This window comes from Schistocerca nitens, chromosome 8, assembly GCF_023898315.1.
Source record: "Schistocerca nitens isolate TAMUIC-IGC-003100 chromosome 8, iqSchNite1.1, whole genome shotgun sequence".
In the NCBI taxonomy this organism is placed as follows: domain Eukaryota; kingdom Metazoa; phylum Arthropoda; class Insecta; order Orthoptera; family Acrididae; genus Schistocerca; species Schistocerca nitens.
The window spans coordinates 381,404,712-381,421,640 of record NC_064621.1 but is presented as its reverse complement, the minus strand read 5'-3'; the positions used below and the strand labels follow the sequence as shown (position 1 = coordinate 381,421,640).

The 16,929-nt window shown below is 45.5% G+C and overlaps 1 protein-coding gene across 2 annotated transcripts in view; it reads left to right on the top strand.

The window, feature by feature from the left end:
* Positions 1–3,953: 3,953 nt before the first annotated feature.
* Positions 3,954–16,929, top strand: part of LOC126199085 (protein mesh) — a 272,891-nt gene continuing 259,915 nt past the window's right edge. For both annotated transcript variants that reach the window (XM_049935832.1, XM_049935831.1), the window contains exon 1: positions 3,954–4,406. In XM_049935832.1, the coding sequence (XP_049791789.1) occupies positions 3,968–4,406 (439 nt within the window). In that variant the 5' untranslated portion in view covers positions 3,954–3,967. The remainder of the gene's footprint in view (positions 4,407–16,929) is intronic.

Below are 16,929 nucleotides of genomic sequence, written 5' to 3'. Positions count from 1 at the left end.
GTTACCACATCTGACTCTAATGAAAAAAACCCGCGTTCAATTCGTGGTACAGCCAGAGATTTTTCGTTGGTGGGAAAACTGAAACGGGCTCCTTTCACCCTCGTGATGCCAGCTGAGGAGCTGCTTCAATGAGAAGTGCTGATTCCAACGTCTGAAGAGTCGACAACGTCCCAGAGAGGGGTGTACTGACCATATGCCCATCCATGCAGCATCTGTGCGATGCCAAATGGCAGAGGATGACACGTCGGCCGGTCCACATCGAATGGTCTTCAGAGCCAGATTACGAAGTTCAGTTTCTTTTTACATAAGTAAACATTTAATTTTTTAAATTTAAATTTATGTAATCCTTCTCACTCTCTTCCTGCCGGTTGGCAACCATCACTGACAATTCTCTTTTGGTCAATACCAAATTGTCCGACCCCGGTAGCTACGTGATCAGCGCGACAGTATGTGAATCCTAAATGCCCGGGTTCGATTCCCGAGTGGGTCGGAAATTTTCTCCGCTCAGGAACTGGGTGTTGTGTTGTCCTAATCATCATCATTTCATTCCCATTGACGCGCAAGTCGCCGACGTGGTGACAAATCGAAAGACTTACACCCGACGAACGGTCTACCCGACGGGAGGCCCTAGTCACACAACATTTACATTTTAATAAATGGTTGAAATGGCTCAGTCCACTATGGGACTTAACATCTATGGTCATCAGTCCCCTAGAACTTAGAACTATTTAAACCTAACTAACCTAAGGACATCACACAACCCCCAGTCATCACGAGGCAGAGAAAATCCCTGACCCCGCCGGGAATACCAAATTGTCATGAACATAAAGCATATAGAATACAATTTTTTAACTACTTGGTGGCTTAATCACAGCTGACGGAAGAACTTTTCGCGAAAAATGTAGTTCTCTTCATTCGTGCATTTTCTTAAAATGGTTAAAAAATCCAGTTTTCACTTACACGAATATTACAAATATCTTGTACAAGAAGAGACATGATAAGAAATGAAGATACTGGAGTAGAATTAAATATTTTCAGCGTGAAGATTCTGCTCCCTTGAGTGCTCAAATTGTTAGCATCGCTGGCTTCGGGACATCCTCGGATCTTTCTGAGGTGGGGAAGTCTGGAACGGGGTCAGCTCACCGTCGTGGGGGCAAATGAAGAGCAGCTTGAATAAAGAATCAGCGGCGGCACCATCTGGATTCATCTAATGGCAGTAACGGCTGGAGAGACTGGAAACATGCTCATCACATGTCCCACGATCATTGATCGCTGCTCGTATTGTAGGCCCCAGTCTGACAGTTCGAACACGCCTAAAAGCATACACCGTGAATGGTGTTTGCGTTTAAGTTACGACTGGAAAAAACTCGAAAGTGTGGTATCACCGCCAGACACCACACTTGCTAGGTGGTAGCCTTTAAAACGGCCGCGGTCCGTTAGTATACGTCGGACCCGCATGTCGCCACTATCAGTGATTGCAGACCCAGCGTCGCCACACGGCAGGTCTAGTCTAGAGAGACTCCCTAGCACTCGCCCGAGTTGTACAGCCGACTTTGCTAGCGATGGTTCACTGTCTACATACGCTCTCATTTGCAGAGATGACAGTTTAGCATAGTCTTCAGCTACGTCATTTGCTACGACCTAGCAAGGCGCCATATTCAGTTACTATAATTACTTTAAGAATGTATTCTGAAGAGATAATATTGTGAATCATGTACCGTCAAGAGCGACGTTCATCATTAATGGATTAAAGTTAAGTATCAAACTAATTACGTCCGTTTTCTGAATTCTCATTCCTTGTCATGTTCCAGACCTCACGTCAGTATAGTTCTTCACTCCTCACGCCAGCCTGCGTGAGCTAAAACGCGTGCATTTCGGCCTCCACTCGTAACACGGTGTTGGCTCTTCTGCTAACATAAAAGAAAGTATTGTGAAAATTTAAGACAACATCTCGTCTGAATACCAAGTAATACGATTATCCGTAAGATACTGAGCAACGTGCCGGAAGGGAAAAGAGATATCGGAAGACCTCGGAAAGTATGGGAATGATTTTGTTCATGAGTTCGGAGCAGTCAGTACCATAATCCACGGAGGAAAGATGATGATTATGATCATCATGACAGCAGGTATACACTGACGGGAAAAAATTGCATCACCAAAAGATTATTAATGTAGGGTAATCGAATTTCGGGAATACATTTGTTGAGCTAACATATTTAAGTTATTAACATTGCAAGGTCAACGTGAGCGCGAGATAAGCCATTATATGTGTGATGCTGGTACTTTAATAACCGGTGTGACTGCCAGAATGTTTAATGCAAGCATGCAAACGTGCATGCATTGTGTTTCACTAACGCTGAATGTCAGTTTGTGGGATGAAATTCCATGCCTGTTGCTCGTGTTGGTTCAATATATGGACGGTTAACGCTGTTTGTGGATGACGCTGGTGCTGTCGTCAGATGATGTCCGATACGTGCTCGGTTGGAGACAGATTTGATGATCGAGCGGGTCAAGGCAGCTCGTCACAGTTCTGTAAAGTATTTTGGGTTACAACAGCAGCATGTTGGCGAGCGTTATCCTGTTGTAAAACACCACCTGGAATGCTGTTCATGAATGGCAGCACAACAGTTCGAATCAGCAGACTGACGTACAACTTTGCAGTCAAGGTGCGTGGGGTAACCACTAGAGGGCTCCTGCTGTCATACGAAATCGCACCCCGGACCGTAGCACCAGATGTAGGTCCAGCGTGTCTAGCAGGCAGACCAGTTGGTAGCAGGCCCCCAACTGGCCTCCTCCTAACCATCACACAGCCACCACTGGTTCTGAGACAGAACCAGCTTTCAACAGAAAACACAATAGACGTCCGCCCTGCCCTCCAATGATCTCTCGATTGACACCATTGAAGTAGCAAATGGTTGTGTTTCTACTCAGTGGAATGCACGCTGAAGGGCTGTCATTGAAGTAACCGATTTGTTAACAGTTAGTTGTGTCACCGTGGTGTCAACTACTGCTCAAACTTGATACTGCAGATGCAGTAAGTTACGCTATAGCCATACATCCAAAACCATGGCCTTCCCTCTCGGTAGCGTTACGTAGCCATCTGGAGCCTGGTCTTCTTGCGACTGTATATTCTCGCGACCACCGACGCCAGCAGTCACGTACAGTGGCTATACTCCCGCCAAGCTTTTCTGCAATAACAGCCAGCTTCTCATAGCCTAATTATACGACGTCAAATAATGGCGTCTTTGTCGCCTTAAAGGCATTCTTGACTAACTTCAGCTCGCCATTTCCAATCTCAAAAGTAACCAACGCTCACGATTGTTACAGCGCGTATTTAAAGCAAACCTGATTTACATGCTCATAGTGGCGCTACTAGTGCCCCTCGTATGCGACTGGCGCGAAATTTGAATAGACGTAATCTTTAATATATAGAAAGACGACTACCAACTTTCATTTATGTCGTACAGCTCCTTCTTGATGCTGCGATCTTTTTCACCGTCAATATATGTAGGGAAACAAATAAAAAATTAATTACGCCGCTTCATTTTTCGAGAATACAATTAAATCCTTTTGACTTCACCTCACATGTCTGCCCTTATTGTTATTTTTCGGAGATTTTACCTGCAGTTTTAGATATTATCTTATTAAATGCCCTGCGTGTATGCTAATCGACTCGTGACTAAGCTTTGACTTCTTCTGAAACACTCCGTACAATGTGACATTTTCTGATTGTGAAAAATTGCGAGATAATAGAACGCATTCGTTGCTGTATGGCCTGCACTTTAGGTGATTACTTTGGTTACTTCCCGGACGACGCCTATACGGCGGACAGCTCTCTCGTTGTCTGCGAGACGCAGACGCTCACAATCGTTGGCCGACAGATAAAGGCCGGCCATCCCCACTTCTGGCACCTGCGGCGGACGGGCGCGGCCCGGCTGCGCTCATTACCGTGGAGAACGCGACCGCGATGAGACGGAGCCTTCAGCGGACCTGCGCGCTGGCCCTGCTGCTGCTGCTGCCCCTGGTGTGGGCGGCGGCGGACCAGCAGACGGAAGGGGCGGGGCCGGGGGCGGTGGTGGAGGCCGAAGTGGAGGCGGAGGAGCTGCCGGACAGCCAGGTGGAGCTTCTGGACGGCGGAATCCTGCATCCGCCCCCGCCTCCACCCCCACCGGCGCCACAGGGCGCGCCGCCTCAGGGACCGCCGCCGCCCACTCCGCCCCCACAAGTTTCGCCCTCTGCCACTGTTACCGAAAACAAGCAGCCGTCGCCCCCAGAGGAGACGCCGGAAGACGTCGAGCTGATCCGGCCCGTTGCGCCGCTGGCTCCGGCGCCCGGCTCACGCGGGAAGGGCAGGAAAATGCCGTCGGCCACTGCGTCGGGGAAGTACGCCTACGACACCAACTTCAGTAAGTAATGTTCGTCGGCAGAGCCGCAGCACTCGCTCATCTGCAGACAAAAGAACCGGAGTGTTCTTGCTCAGGAGATTAAAACTGTGATCCAGACCGGGACTCGAACCCAGCACCTTTACTTTCCGCTGTCAAATGCTCCACCGACTGAAATCAAGGCATGGTTCTCAACCCATCCTCGCCGCTTTATTTCCGCCAGTACTTCATCTCCTGCTTCCGAGACCTCAAAGAAGTTCTCCTGCAAATCTTCCGATACTGGCACTCCTAGAAGGGCGGATATTTCTGGGAGATAGCTTAGCCACAGCCTAGATAGGATCTTTCATTATGCAGCGGAGTGCGCTTCAGTCTGGAATACATGGGGCGTTAAAAGTAAAATATTCCATATTTTGAGTGATGGCAGTGTCAGCCAAAACGAGGCAAAAATGTCGCATTGTTAATTTTTATTGTTGATGATTACTTTCAAGCCCTAAGCCCATCTTATAATACAAGTACTACGTACTCCGTGCATTACAAGACAGTGCCACAGTACAAAGATAACTGATGATAATTGGTACATACCACAAGCTATGCAATACCATCCATTACGAAAGCTGCATGAGCATTTTAGTTACACACATCGTTATAAAGTAGTGCACAACTGAGCATTCACCTAGTTAAGACATCGCAGTGTGGGAAGTATTAGGAAGACTAGGATACGAGGGGCTAATCGTAACTGCGCCGTCTAGCAGCAACTTTATTTTACATTCTTTGTTTTTTCTCTAGTTTTTTTTAGTTTTTTTATAAAATGATTAACAACAAAGCAGCAACAAACATTACAAATATATACTTCAAATACAAACAGAAATCTTTACAAGAAGGTATTTAAGTTACAGTTTGTAACGGAAGCAATAGCCGTCTATCCGTCATCATCCAGCGCTAAACTCGCCAATCCGGTGACACAAGCTCTGAACGCCTCGACGGCACTATTAATTCAAAACCAAATTTTCAAAACACCAACAAATAGACCCACAGACATTTTCAGATAACCTAGTACGACATAGCAAGATAAGGAACTCCAACATTATTAAAAAGAAAGATAAGAAACAAACTTTATTAAAAACCACACATTCAGGTATAAAACGATTACATAGAATCAGAATTAAATAGTGGCAAACCGCGTACTCAAATCCAAATCATTACATAAAGTCGGAAAAAAAGACAGCTTCGAACACTATCGCAAGATATGAAAGTTCGACATGAATAAAACCACACAGGCTGATATCAAATACTGCCATAAACATTATACAAGGTAATGGTAAAGCCACACAGTTAGGTATAAGATCATTACATAGAATCCGATACATTAGAGGCACACCTGCCTTTGAAGTACTGGTGACAAAGCCCTATACTCACACCAAGGAACATTTCTTGTACTGAAAGCGCTTTTCTATTACGAGCGGCCCACAGAACGCAGTAAACAAATGAGGACACATTTCCCTGCTATTCTTCTTCGATACAGCATGTCCTGTTAGTGTAGGTACCATTCCAACAAACGCCGGAGATATGGTATATGTATGATAGAGCACCATCCCATTTTCCCCTAAACATCCGAGAGTACCTCATGGAGACATTTAATGGGGAATGGAGTGGGCAAGTCCCATTCATCACGTACAAACACAACAGGAAAAAGTCAAAAGTGCCTGCCAGCGCATCCGTGACCAACCTGGAGTTTTTTGAGAGTGTGTGACCCTTTAAGACGTCGAGCAGAAGCACGCCTTACTATGAATGGACACCATATCGGGCACCTCCCTTAGCGATGATTCACAAGTGGAGGTAGTATGTAATAGCAGTTCTGCTGCTTCAGAGTAACAGGATGATGTGTTCTAATTTGTTTATTGCGTTCTGTAGGTCGTTCGTAATAGCAAAGAGCTTGCAGTAGAAGAGATGTGCTTCACAACAGCATTGCTCTCATATAAGCTACTGACCATTAAAATTGCTACACCACGAAGATGACGTGCTACAGACGTGAAATTTAAACGACAGGAAGAAGATGCTGTGATATGCAAATGATTAGCTTTTCAGAGCAGTCACACAAGGTTGGCACCGGTAGCGACACATACAACGTGCTGACACGAGGAAAGTTTCCAACCGATTTCTCATACACAAACAGCAATTGAGCGGCATTGCCTGATGAAACGTTGTTGTGATGCCTCGTGTAAAGAGGAGAAATGCGCACCATCACGTTTCCGACTTTAAAAAAGGTCGGATTGTAACCTATCGCGATTGCGGTTTATCGTATCGCGACATTGCTGCTAGCGTTGGTCGAGATCCAATGACTGTTAGCAGAATATGGAATCGGTGGGTTCAGGAGGGTAATACGGAACGCCGTGCTGGATCCCAACGGCCTCGTATCACTAACCGTCGAGATGACAGGCGTCTTATTCGCATGGCTGTAACGGATCGTGCAGCCACATCTCGATCCCTGAGTCAACAGATGGGGACGTTTGCAAGACAACAACCATCTGCACGAACAGTTCGACGACGTTTGCAGTAGCATGGACTATCAGCTCGAAGACCATGGCTGCGGTTACCCTTTACGCTTCATCACAGACTGGAGCGCCTGCGATGGTGTACTCAACGACGAACCTGGGTGCACGATTGGTAAAACGTCATTTTTTCGGATGAATGCAGGTTCTGTTTACAGCATCATGATGGTCGCATCCGAGTTTGGTGACATTGCGGTGAACGCACATTGGAAGCGTGTATTCGTCATCGCCATACGGGCGTATCACCCGGCGTGATGGTATGGGGTCCTATTGGTTACACGTCTAGGTCACCTCTTGTTCGCATTGACGGCAGTTTGAACAGTGGACGTTAAATTTCAGATGTGTTACGAACCATGGCTGCACCCTTCACTCGATTCCTGCGAAACCCTACATTTCAGCAGGATAATGCACGACCGCATGGTGCAGGTCCTGTACGGGCCTTTCTGGATACAGAAAATGTTGGACTGCTGCCCTGGCCAGCACGTTCTCCACATCTCTCACCAATTGAAAATGTCTGGTCAATGGTGGCTGAGCAACTGGCTCGTCACAATACGCCAGTCAGTACTCTTGATGAACTGTGGTATCGTGTTGAAGCTGCATGGGCAGCTGTACCTGTACACGCCATCCAAGCTCTGACTCAATGCCCAGGCGTGTCAAGGCCGTTATTACGGCCAGACGTGGTTGTTCTGGGTACTGATTTCTCAGGATGTATGCACCCAAATTGCGTGTAAATGTAATCACATGTCAGTTCTAGTATAATAAATTTGTCCAATGAATACTCGTTTATCATCTGCATTTCTTCTTGGTGTAGCAATTTTAATGGCCAGTAGTGTATCTAGAGATCAAGTTCACCGTGCATTTTTTTTCCTTTTTTGGGTCCATACTACCGCCTCTCAAAATATGGGGTGCTTTGTGCTTTTGAACTCCATATTGCTTCCCCTTGAGTATTTCTCTGTCTGGTGAAAAGACTAGAAACGTAAAATTTGGAAATTTCGAGTTCACCCACAGGCTTACCAACAATCGCGATTGAGAGAGGAAAAGAAGGAAGTGACTGTGGTATACACTCTTGGAAATGGAAAAAAGAACACATTGACACCGGTGTGTCAGACCCACCATACTTGCTCCGGACACTGCGAGAGGGCTGTACAAGCAATGATCACACGCACGGCACAGCGGACACACCAGGAACCGCGGTGTTGGCCGTCGAATGGCGCTAGCTGCGCAGCATTTGTGCACCGCCGCCGTCAGTGTCAGCCAGTTTGCCGTGGCATACGGAGCTCCATCGCAGTCTTTAACACTGGTAGCATGCCGCGACAGCGTGGACGTGAACCGTATGTGCAGTTGACGGACTTTGAGCGAGGGCGTATAGTGGGCATGCGGGAGGCCGGGTGGACGTACCGCCGAATTGCTCAACACGTGGGGCGTGAGGTCTCCACAGTACATCGATGTTGTCGCCAGTGGTCGGTGGAAGGTGCACGTGCCCGTCGACCTGAGACCGGACCGCAGCGACGCACGGATGCACGCCAAGACCGTAGGATCCTACGCAGTGCCGTAGGGGACCGCACCGCCACTTCCCAGCAAATTAGGGACACTGTTGCTCCTGGGGTATCGGCGAGGACCATTCGCAACCGTCTCCATGAAGCTGGGCTACGGTCCCGCACACCGTTAGGCCGTCTTCCGCTCACGCCCCAACATCGTGCAGCCCGCCTCCAGTGGTGTCGCTACAGGCGTGAATGGAGGGACGAATGGAGACGTGTCGTCTTCAGCGATGAGAGTCGCTTCTGCCTTGGTGCCAATGATGGTCGTATGCGTGTTTGGCGCCGTGCAGGTGAGCGCCACAATCAGGACTGCATACGACCGAGGCACACAGGGCCAACACCCGGCATCATGGTGTGGGGAGCGATCTCCTACACTGGCCGTACACCACTGGTGATCGTCGAGGGGACACTGAATAGTGCACGGTACATCCAAACCGTCATCGAACCCATCGTTCTACCATTCCTAGACCGGCAAGGGAACTTGCTGTTCCAACAGGACAATGCACGTCCGCATGTATCCCGTGTCACCCAACGTGCTCTAGAAGGTGTAAGTCAACTACCCTGGCCAGCAAGATCTCCGGATCTGTCCCCCATTGAGCATGTTTGGGACTGGATGAAGCGTCGTCTCACGCGGTCTGCACGTCCAGCACGAACGCTGGTCCAACTGAGGCGCCAGGTGGAAATGGCATGGCAAGCCGTTCCACAGGACTACATCCAGCATCTCTACGATCGTCTCCATGGGAGAATAGCAGCCTGCATTGCTGCGAAAGGTGGATATACACTGTACTAGTGCCGACATTGTGCATGCTCTGTTGCCTGTGTCTATGTGCCTGTGGTTCTGTCAGTGTGATCATGTGATGTATCTGACCCCAGGAATGTGTCAATAAAGTTTCCCCTTCCTGGGACAATGAATTCACGGTGTTCTTATTTCAATTTCCAGGAGTGTATAAAGTACCCTCCACCGCACACCATAACCTGCTGCAAAAAATATAAGTAGATTTTTTTTAAGATTGAAATCCTTTTTTCTCAAACACATAGGCCCATCATGTAACCGATATACATCTCAGGGTGCAGTAGTAGACAAAGGGCGCGCCAACCCTGGTTCGATAGGTGGAAGTAAACGTGGAATCGAACCAAGTGAAGATAGTGTTATTAACGATCATTTGTGGAATCTTTAACATTCTGATGGCTAGAAGGCACTTGCACTCTGCAGCTTAAAGTCCGTTGCTTTGAAACCTTCTGGCAGATCAAAGTTGTGTGCCGGACTGGGATTCAAACCTGAAAACTGGGATTCGAAATTGAAAACTCTGGCTTTCGCACGGTAATGCTTTACCGACTGAGCTATCCAAACGCGACTCGCGACCCTCCCCCTCCCCAACCCCCTTCAATCCCTTCCCACAGAGCTCCTCTTCTGGCAGTACTGATAGCCATTTTTCCTCAACAGCCGGACCTTTACCATGTATCGGCCACGCCGTCATCTACAGACGTTTGAAAGTCGACGGATCATGAACAGAAACATATCAACAGTATATTGCGTGGCGTCGAGTAGTTTCTTGAAACAGAAATTGTGTGAACCCCATTACCATATGTTTGGCTATGTCTCGTTGGATGTCTTTCTTTATTAATATTATGAAAATTAACTATCGAAATAAGCTTTTTAAAACTTAGTTTTATTATACTAATGATACGAGTACCTCTCTGCCACTACTGTGTATGAGTAACAGTTTTGATGTATCAGAAAGTTTCAAAAAAGCTCACATTCCTCTGTAGAGTGGAAGTTTCAGTCATATACTGCGATATTTACCTGTTTTCTGCAAGGAAACAACGTAGTTGTTTATTCAACTCCCACTCACTCTCGCAAATCCTATATACATATCAGTTTGATACAAAAAGGAAATCATAAGGCAAAATCTTGGTTAGAGTCCCGGACTAGCGCACAGTTTTAATGTCAAGAAGTTTAAAAAATAATTATTTAACGAATTCATACATATAATCATATCATAAATGCAGGTAAAATTTGTATGTTGGATACAGTGCTCCTTTCTTTACATACACGGAGTTAGAGGCATAGGTACAGATGTGATAATTGGTAGCACAATGTGTATCCACTTCAATGTGCCAGTTGTTTTTTCTCTGCATTCAACAGTCGTTCCGCCAACACAGTCTTCCCGCCAACACAGTCTTCCCGCAAACACACCACATGATTGACTACCAGATGTTCTCTGTACGGTCGTAACTGCGCCACAAAGTGAATTACGCCTGTCATTATAGGCTATCTGTTCTGCGTCAGTTCGACGCTATCAGTATCATTGAGCAGGTGCAGTAATACTAAAACCAAATACAAACGCAAAATTGCATTTGCAGTCATGAGCAATTATCATCACAAACTTATTAAGGGATATCATTCCTCCAAACAATCAAACCGACAGACTGGCAGGGTCAGAATGTGATGTGGCTAGTCGATGTACACGAAAAGTTAGACATATTCTTCTTCACAAAATATAAGAATCTGGGCTGTCAGGGAGATACTACCCGCCTATGCTCCCTACAGCAGCGAATAGTCAGTGCTTTGTGAAAGAAGTGTTGTTGTACTAATAAAGGAAAGCGCTAGTTTGCTTTTGTTCTACAGTGTTACTTTTATTGTGTTAACCGGTTTTGGCTTACAAGGCCATTTTCAACATTTACTATTGTCGCCGAAGAAGTTACAATTTTTGTAAACGAAATTGGAAAAGAAGTTACGCATGTAGATTGAAGCAGGAACGTACAGTAAATAACAGCGTTGACAGTGTGGTGGTAATGCAATGTAAAAAGTAAAAATTTGAACAGTAAATAAATATAAACGGAGTAAACATGAAGAAACATTAACAGAAAACTGGAACAGCAAGCTACAAACAGCTTATATCAACAACATGAAAGCAATGAAATAAAATAAAATAAACTTAATACTTGACAAAGCTATTTCAGGAGGTATAAAAAATGGAGAGGGATACAGAAAACAATTTAAAGAAAGAACTATCAACGGAGCTACAGAATATATGACGAACATAAGCAATACGCATAAGCTAAACAAAAATGAATAAATGCAGGAAAATGGAGGAATGTGAGGGAACATACAGTAAATGCCGTCTTTGAGTGTGTGGTGGTACTGAATCTACTCATTTATTCATTTCTGTTTATCTTATGTATATTGGTTATGTTCCTCATATATTCTGTAATTTCACTGATAATTCTTTCTTTAAAATGGTTTGTGCATCGCTCCTACATTTTATACCTCCTGAAGTAGCCTTGACAAGTACTAAGTTTATTTTATTTTATTGATTTCGTTTTTTAATATAAACTGTTTTGTAGCTTCCTATTCCAGTTTTGTGTTATTTTTTTTCATGTTTACTCCGTTTACATTTATTTACTGTTCAACGTTTTACTTTTTACACTGCAGTACCACAACACTGTCAAAGATGTTATTTACTATACGTTTCTGCTTCAGTCTAGATGTATAAGTTATTTTCCAGTGTCGGTTACCAACATTGTAACTTCTTTGGCGACAATAGTCAGTAAATATCTGAAGATGGCCTTGTAAGCCGAAAACTGGTTAACTCAACAAAAGTAATATTGTAGAACAGAAGCAGACTATCGCTTTTCATTTATTATAAAGCTTTTCTACCAAGAACCTACGGAAGTGGTGTACTGTTTACGAAACATCTGAACGAAAGCCGGGGCATAGCGCTAATAGAAAGGGCATACATGAGAACAGAAGCTACGCCAAACAGGTTCTACTAAGGATCATCAAGCACCTTTTCTTCCGTGTTTCGAAAGCTATTTTTCATTTCTTTTTCCAAATATGTATGTAGCGTCAATAAAGAAAAAGACTCATTGTCGAGTTTTTTATTATGGTGTACTGTGTGAACGGAACACATCATTTTGTTTCTTTCTGTTAATTAAAGGCAACGTGGTCGATCGATAGAACATTTTAGACTGATGGGCAGCGCACTTCAAAACTACTTATTGGCTGTGGTAGCGGAACATGACGAACAATCGATGTTCCCAGTAATGACTGACAAGGTCAACCTGCATCGCTGACCACTAAAACGGCAACACCAGGAAGAATAGGAAGTAACGAAATTCCACTTACGTGGTCATTAGGAATGGCAGGAACAATACTAGCTTGAATTTGTTGATAACTTGGGGGTATTATTCATAGAAATTTAGTACACAGAGACGTCATCTCCGGCAGCAACAATTGCTGTAACCTAACTGGGCATCGAGCTGAACTGAAACTGGATGACAGATGCGGGTATGTCCATCGGTACAGCTTTATCCATTATTCATCAAACGTAGTGACTGGCGAGTGAAGACGTGCCAGTCTATCGGCAACTGATCACCAGATATTTTCAATAGGTGAGAGAAAGTGCTGGCTAGGAAAACAATCGAACGCCCTCTGTATCGAAGTAGGTTACGACAGTATGGGCAAAATTCGGTCTGGTGATATCTTGTTGAAGAATACTGTTGTGGAGACGTGAAGACTGTGCACATCCAGCGGCATAAGCACTTCATAAATATCGTGGTGTATACCCAGTGGCGCCCCATTCCATCAAGCTAGCTGCTGAACTAGCATGACGATGACGTATGCAATCTGGCATCGTTCGTTATTCTCGGAGCCTCCACGAAGGGACACGTCCAAAGCGTTGTTGCGCGCAGAACCTGGACACCCCTAAAACGTCAACGGGTTTCTACCTCTGTGTCCTATGTCGGGTAGTTGGGCGCATCGCTATCAGCGTCCTCTCTCTGTTGCTGCGTCCAGGAAAGAGACAACAATGGTCGCGTACTGACAGTCTTTGGCGTCGTCACGGTGTTCAAGTGGGTCTTGTCTTGCTGCAGGCAAGTCCATTTCCTAAAAACCGTGACGTGGCTGCACAGGGCGTTTCAAAATTAACGACTTGATTTAATAACACCATATTTATTGAAAAATGTACTACAAATGAGACGACCTGCAAAATACTCACAAACTCTTGATGTTTTAACTATGCTGTTGCAAATTATCTGTCTGTCCACCAGCAGCATCCCGACACAGCTAAATTCGTCATAAAATTTACACAATGAATCGGTTCTTATTCTGTTCTTCACTTCCTCTACGACATGAGGTAAATAAATGGGAGGCGAACAGAATTTCCTTCACATATCACCACAGGAAAAAAATTGCGTGGTGTCATGTGTGGCGATCTTACACTCCAAGAACGCAGGGCAGTGTCTCGGGTTCCAGTGCATCCTATCCATCGTTGAGGCAGAGTACCATTGAGAAACCCACGTACGCTGTTGTGCTAGTGTGGTGGAGTTCCACTCTGTTGGAAAATGAAGTCATCGGAGGCCTCCTGAAGTTACGGACAAAGTTAGTTCTGCAGCATTTCAAAACAAACGCTCATTCCAGCCATTGTTTTCCTCAAAATGTAGGGACCGTACAAGTTTTCACGCGAAAGGGGTCAAAAAACGTTCTCTTTAAGAGAGTTTCTTCCGTGCTCAGTAATGTCATGAGTGTTCTGGAGCCCCACGTGCGCACGTTATGTCGGTTTACCCTACCGCTAACATGAAATATTGCTTCATCACTGAAAATTAACCGTGGTGAAAATGTATCGTCTTCCATGTCCTTCAGCAGAGCATTGCTGAAGTCAACCCGTTTCCTTTTATCACTAACCAGAGGAGCTTGCACTGATTGTAGTCTATGTGCTTCATAGAGGAAATGACCCACCATACGCCAGACAATCGAATGCGCGACGAGCAGATTTTCGTGGACTCTGCTCAAACGTTTCCACCGTGTCATCAGAAGTGCAAAGTCGACCTGGACTCTTACCTTCGCACAAGCAACCTGTCTCTACAGATTGGCGTCACCAAGGAAGAATGTTTTTGGGTACATGTGGATCAATGCCAAAACACCGACGAAAAGCTCGCAGGACGGGAATCACTGTTTCACTCTACGGAAACTGCAGCACACAAAACGCCTTCTGCTGAGCGGACGCATTGACTGACATCTAACGGCGATTTGCTGAAACTCTAGGCTACGCCCATTCAAACAACACACGTTTCCTTGCCGTCACGTCCCATTTTTCCTAATTATGATCATCCAAAATCAGGCCACTCTTTTTGAAACACTCTATATGATATGGCAAGGCCGATCGAACAATATATTCTGTCCCTCGGGCGCTACTAGTATGGGACCAACAAGATCCTGCATATGTTTGAATTAAAAGTTTACATACTCCACTTTCAACGTACCCATGCTTGCCTCGTAGCCAGGCACGCCTGTTGCCACACGTTATCAGCAGAAATGGCAGGCTGCTTTACTCCCATTCAAGCCAAGCTCTGCCCAACCCAAACAGGCTAATGGAATCTTGCTTGCCTGTCGTCCCTCCGCTGTGCTACGCTACGTAGCAGTTCATTCTGTACGCTTTCTTTGTAGTGTTATGAGTAGAGCTCGGATATTGATGACAAGTCCTCTTCAACCCCAGATTCACAAGACACAATATCATATACACTGAGGTGACAAAACTTACTGGATAGCGATATGCACAATACTTATAGCGGTAGTATCGCGCACACAAGGTATAAAAGGGCAGTGCATTGGCGGAGGTTTCGTTTGTACTCAAGTGATTCACGTCCAACTGTTTTCGACGACGCGAATTAACAGGTTTTGTACGCGGAATAGTAGTTGGAGCTATCGCATGGGTTATTCCATTTCGGAAATCATTAGGGAATTTAATATTCCGAGATGCACAGTGTCAAGAGTTGCCGACAATACCAAATTTCAGGCATTGCATCTCACCACGGACAACACAGTGGCCGTCGGCCTTCTCTTAACGCCGAGAGCTGTGGCGTTCGTGTAGAGTTGTCAGTGCTAACAGACAAGCAACAGTGCGTGAAATAACCACAGCAATCAATGCGGGACATGCTATGAAGGGATCCGTTAGGACATAATGCGGCGAAATTCGGTGTTAATTGGCTGTGGCAGCAGACGACCGACGGGAGCCTAACAGCATGACATCGGCTGCAGCGTCTCCCCTGGGTTCATGACCATATCGATTGAACCTTAGACGACTGTAAAACCGTCCCCTGGTGAGATGAGTCCCGATTTCAGTTGGTAAGAGCTGATGATAGGATTCGAGTGTAGCGCAGACCGCACGAAGCCATGGGCTCAAGTTGTCAACAACGCACTGTGCAAGCTGGACTGGGTCCTCTGGTTCAACTGAACCGATCATTGACTGTAAATGGTTGGGTTCGGCTACTTGTTTCCCAACAAAGATGGAATTTTTATGGATGACAATGCACCATGTCACCGGCGCACAACTGGTCGCAACTGGTTTGAAGAATATCCTGGACAATTCGAGGGAATGTTTTGACCACCCAGATAGCTCGACATGGGACATAATCGAGAGGTCAGTTTTTGCACAAAATCCTTCACCGGCAATACTTTCACAGTTACGGACGGCTATAGGGCAACATGGCTCAATATTTCAATAGGGTACTTCCAACGATATCTTGAGTCCATGCCACTTCGAGTTTCTGCACTACGCTGGTCAAAAGGAGGTCGACATGATACTATGAGGTATCCCATGACTTTTGTCACCTCAGTGTATAATTCCAGAATTTCACCTCGAAGCTGTGTTCAATTTAGTGGTTTTGCCCACAAGAATCATACTGTTCCGCTTACTTCAGCTTCGGAATACATTTACGGTTGCCGCGCCACTTCAATCGCAAGCTTTGTTGCACCTATTGTTCGTACCGCAGCAAAACTGGGTCTGTAGGAAACGTGAAAAATTTACTCTCTTATGACAATGCGCCACTCATGTTGAGCAATGGGACGACATGCGTAACTTACTTTCTGAAGTCCCTACGTAGATGGTGGTACTCCCTACTTGATGCTGTTGCCCTGAAATATTAATCATTCGCATTTCCAAGCATGTAATATACTTTATGCCATTACGATGTTTGTTGTGTGTTGCCTTCATGGCCTTGCAATTTTAAAGGCCAGCAGGGTACTTTACAACGCCTCCACATCGTAGCAGCCTAAATCAGACGCTGCTACAGAGATTATCCGAATTGTTTTGCTATAAGCAATAAATATCGTCGAACTGACATCGTAGTAGACACGTTTGAGCCTTCTTAATGTATTAAACACTTACATTTGCATTTAGAACATTGCTTTGAATAGAAAACCAGAGACTGTTTTTGTTGATACTAGATCAGACCTCGGACACCCAAGAAGAATACGTTGCTTGGTTGCTTGCGCCTGCAGAAACGAATTGAATAAATCATCTTAAACACAAGAAAAAATGCACTTGATCACCCTTAGAAGAGGCACCACATATACACGCAAGAATCAAGAGGTGACGCCCTTTCCTTCTACCGGTCCGTTCGCAGACACTCCTTCCCCAAACCGTGCTATCTACAAGTCATAAATCACGACACGTCGGG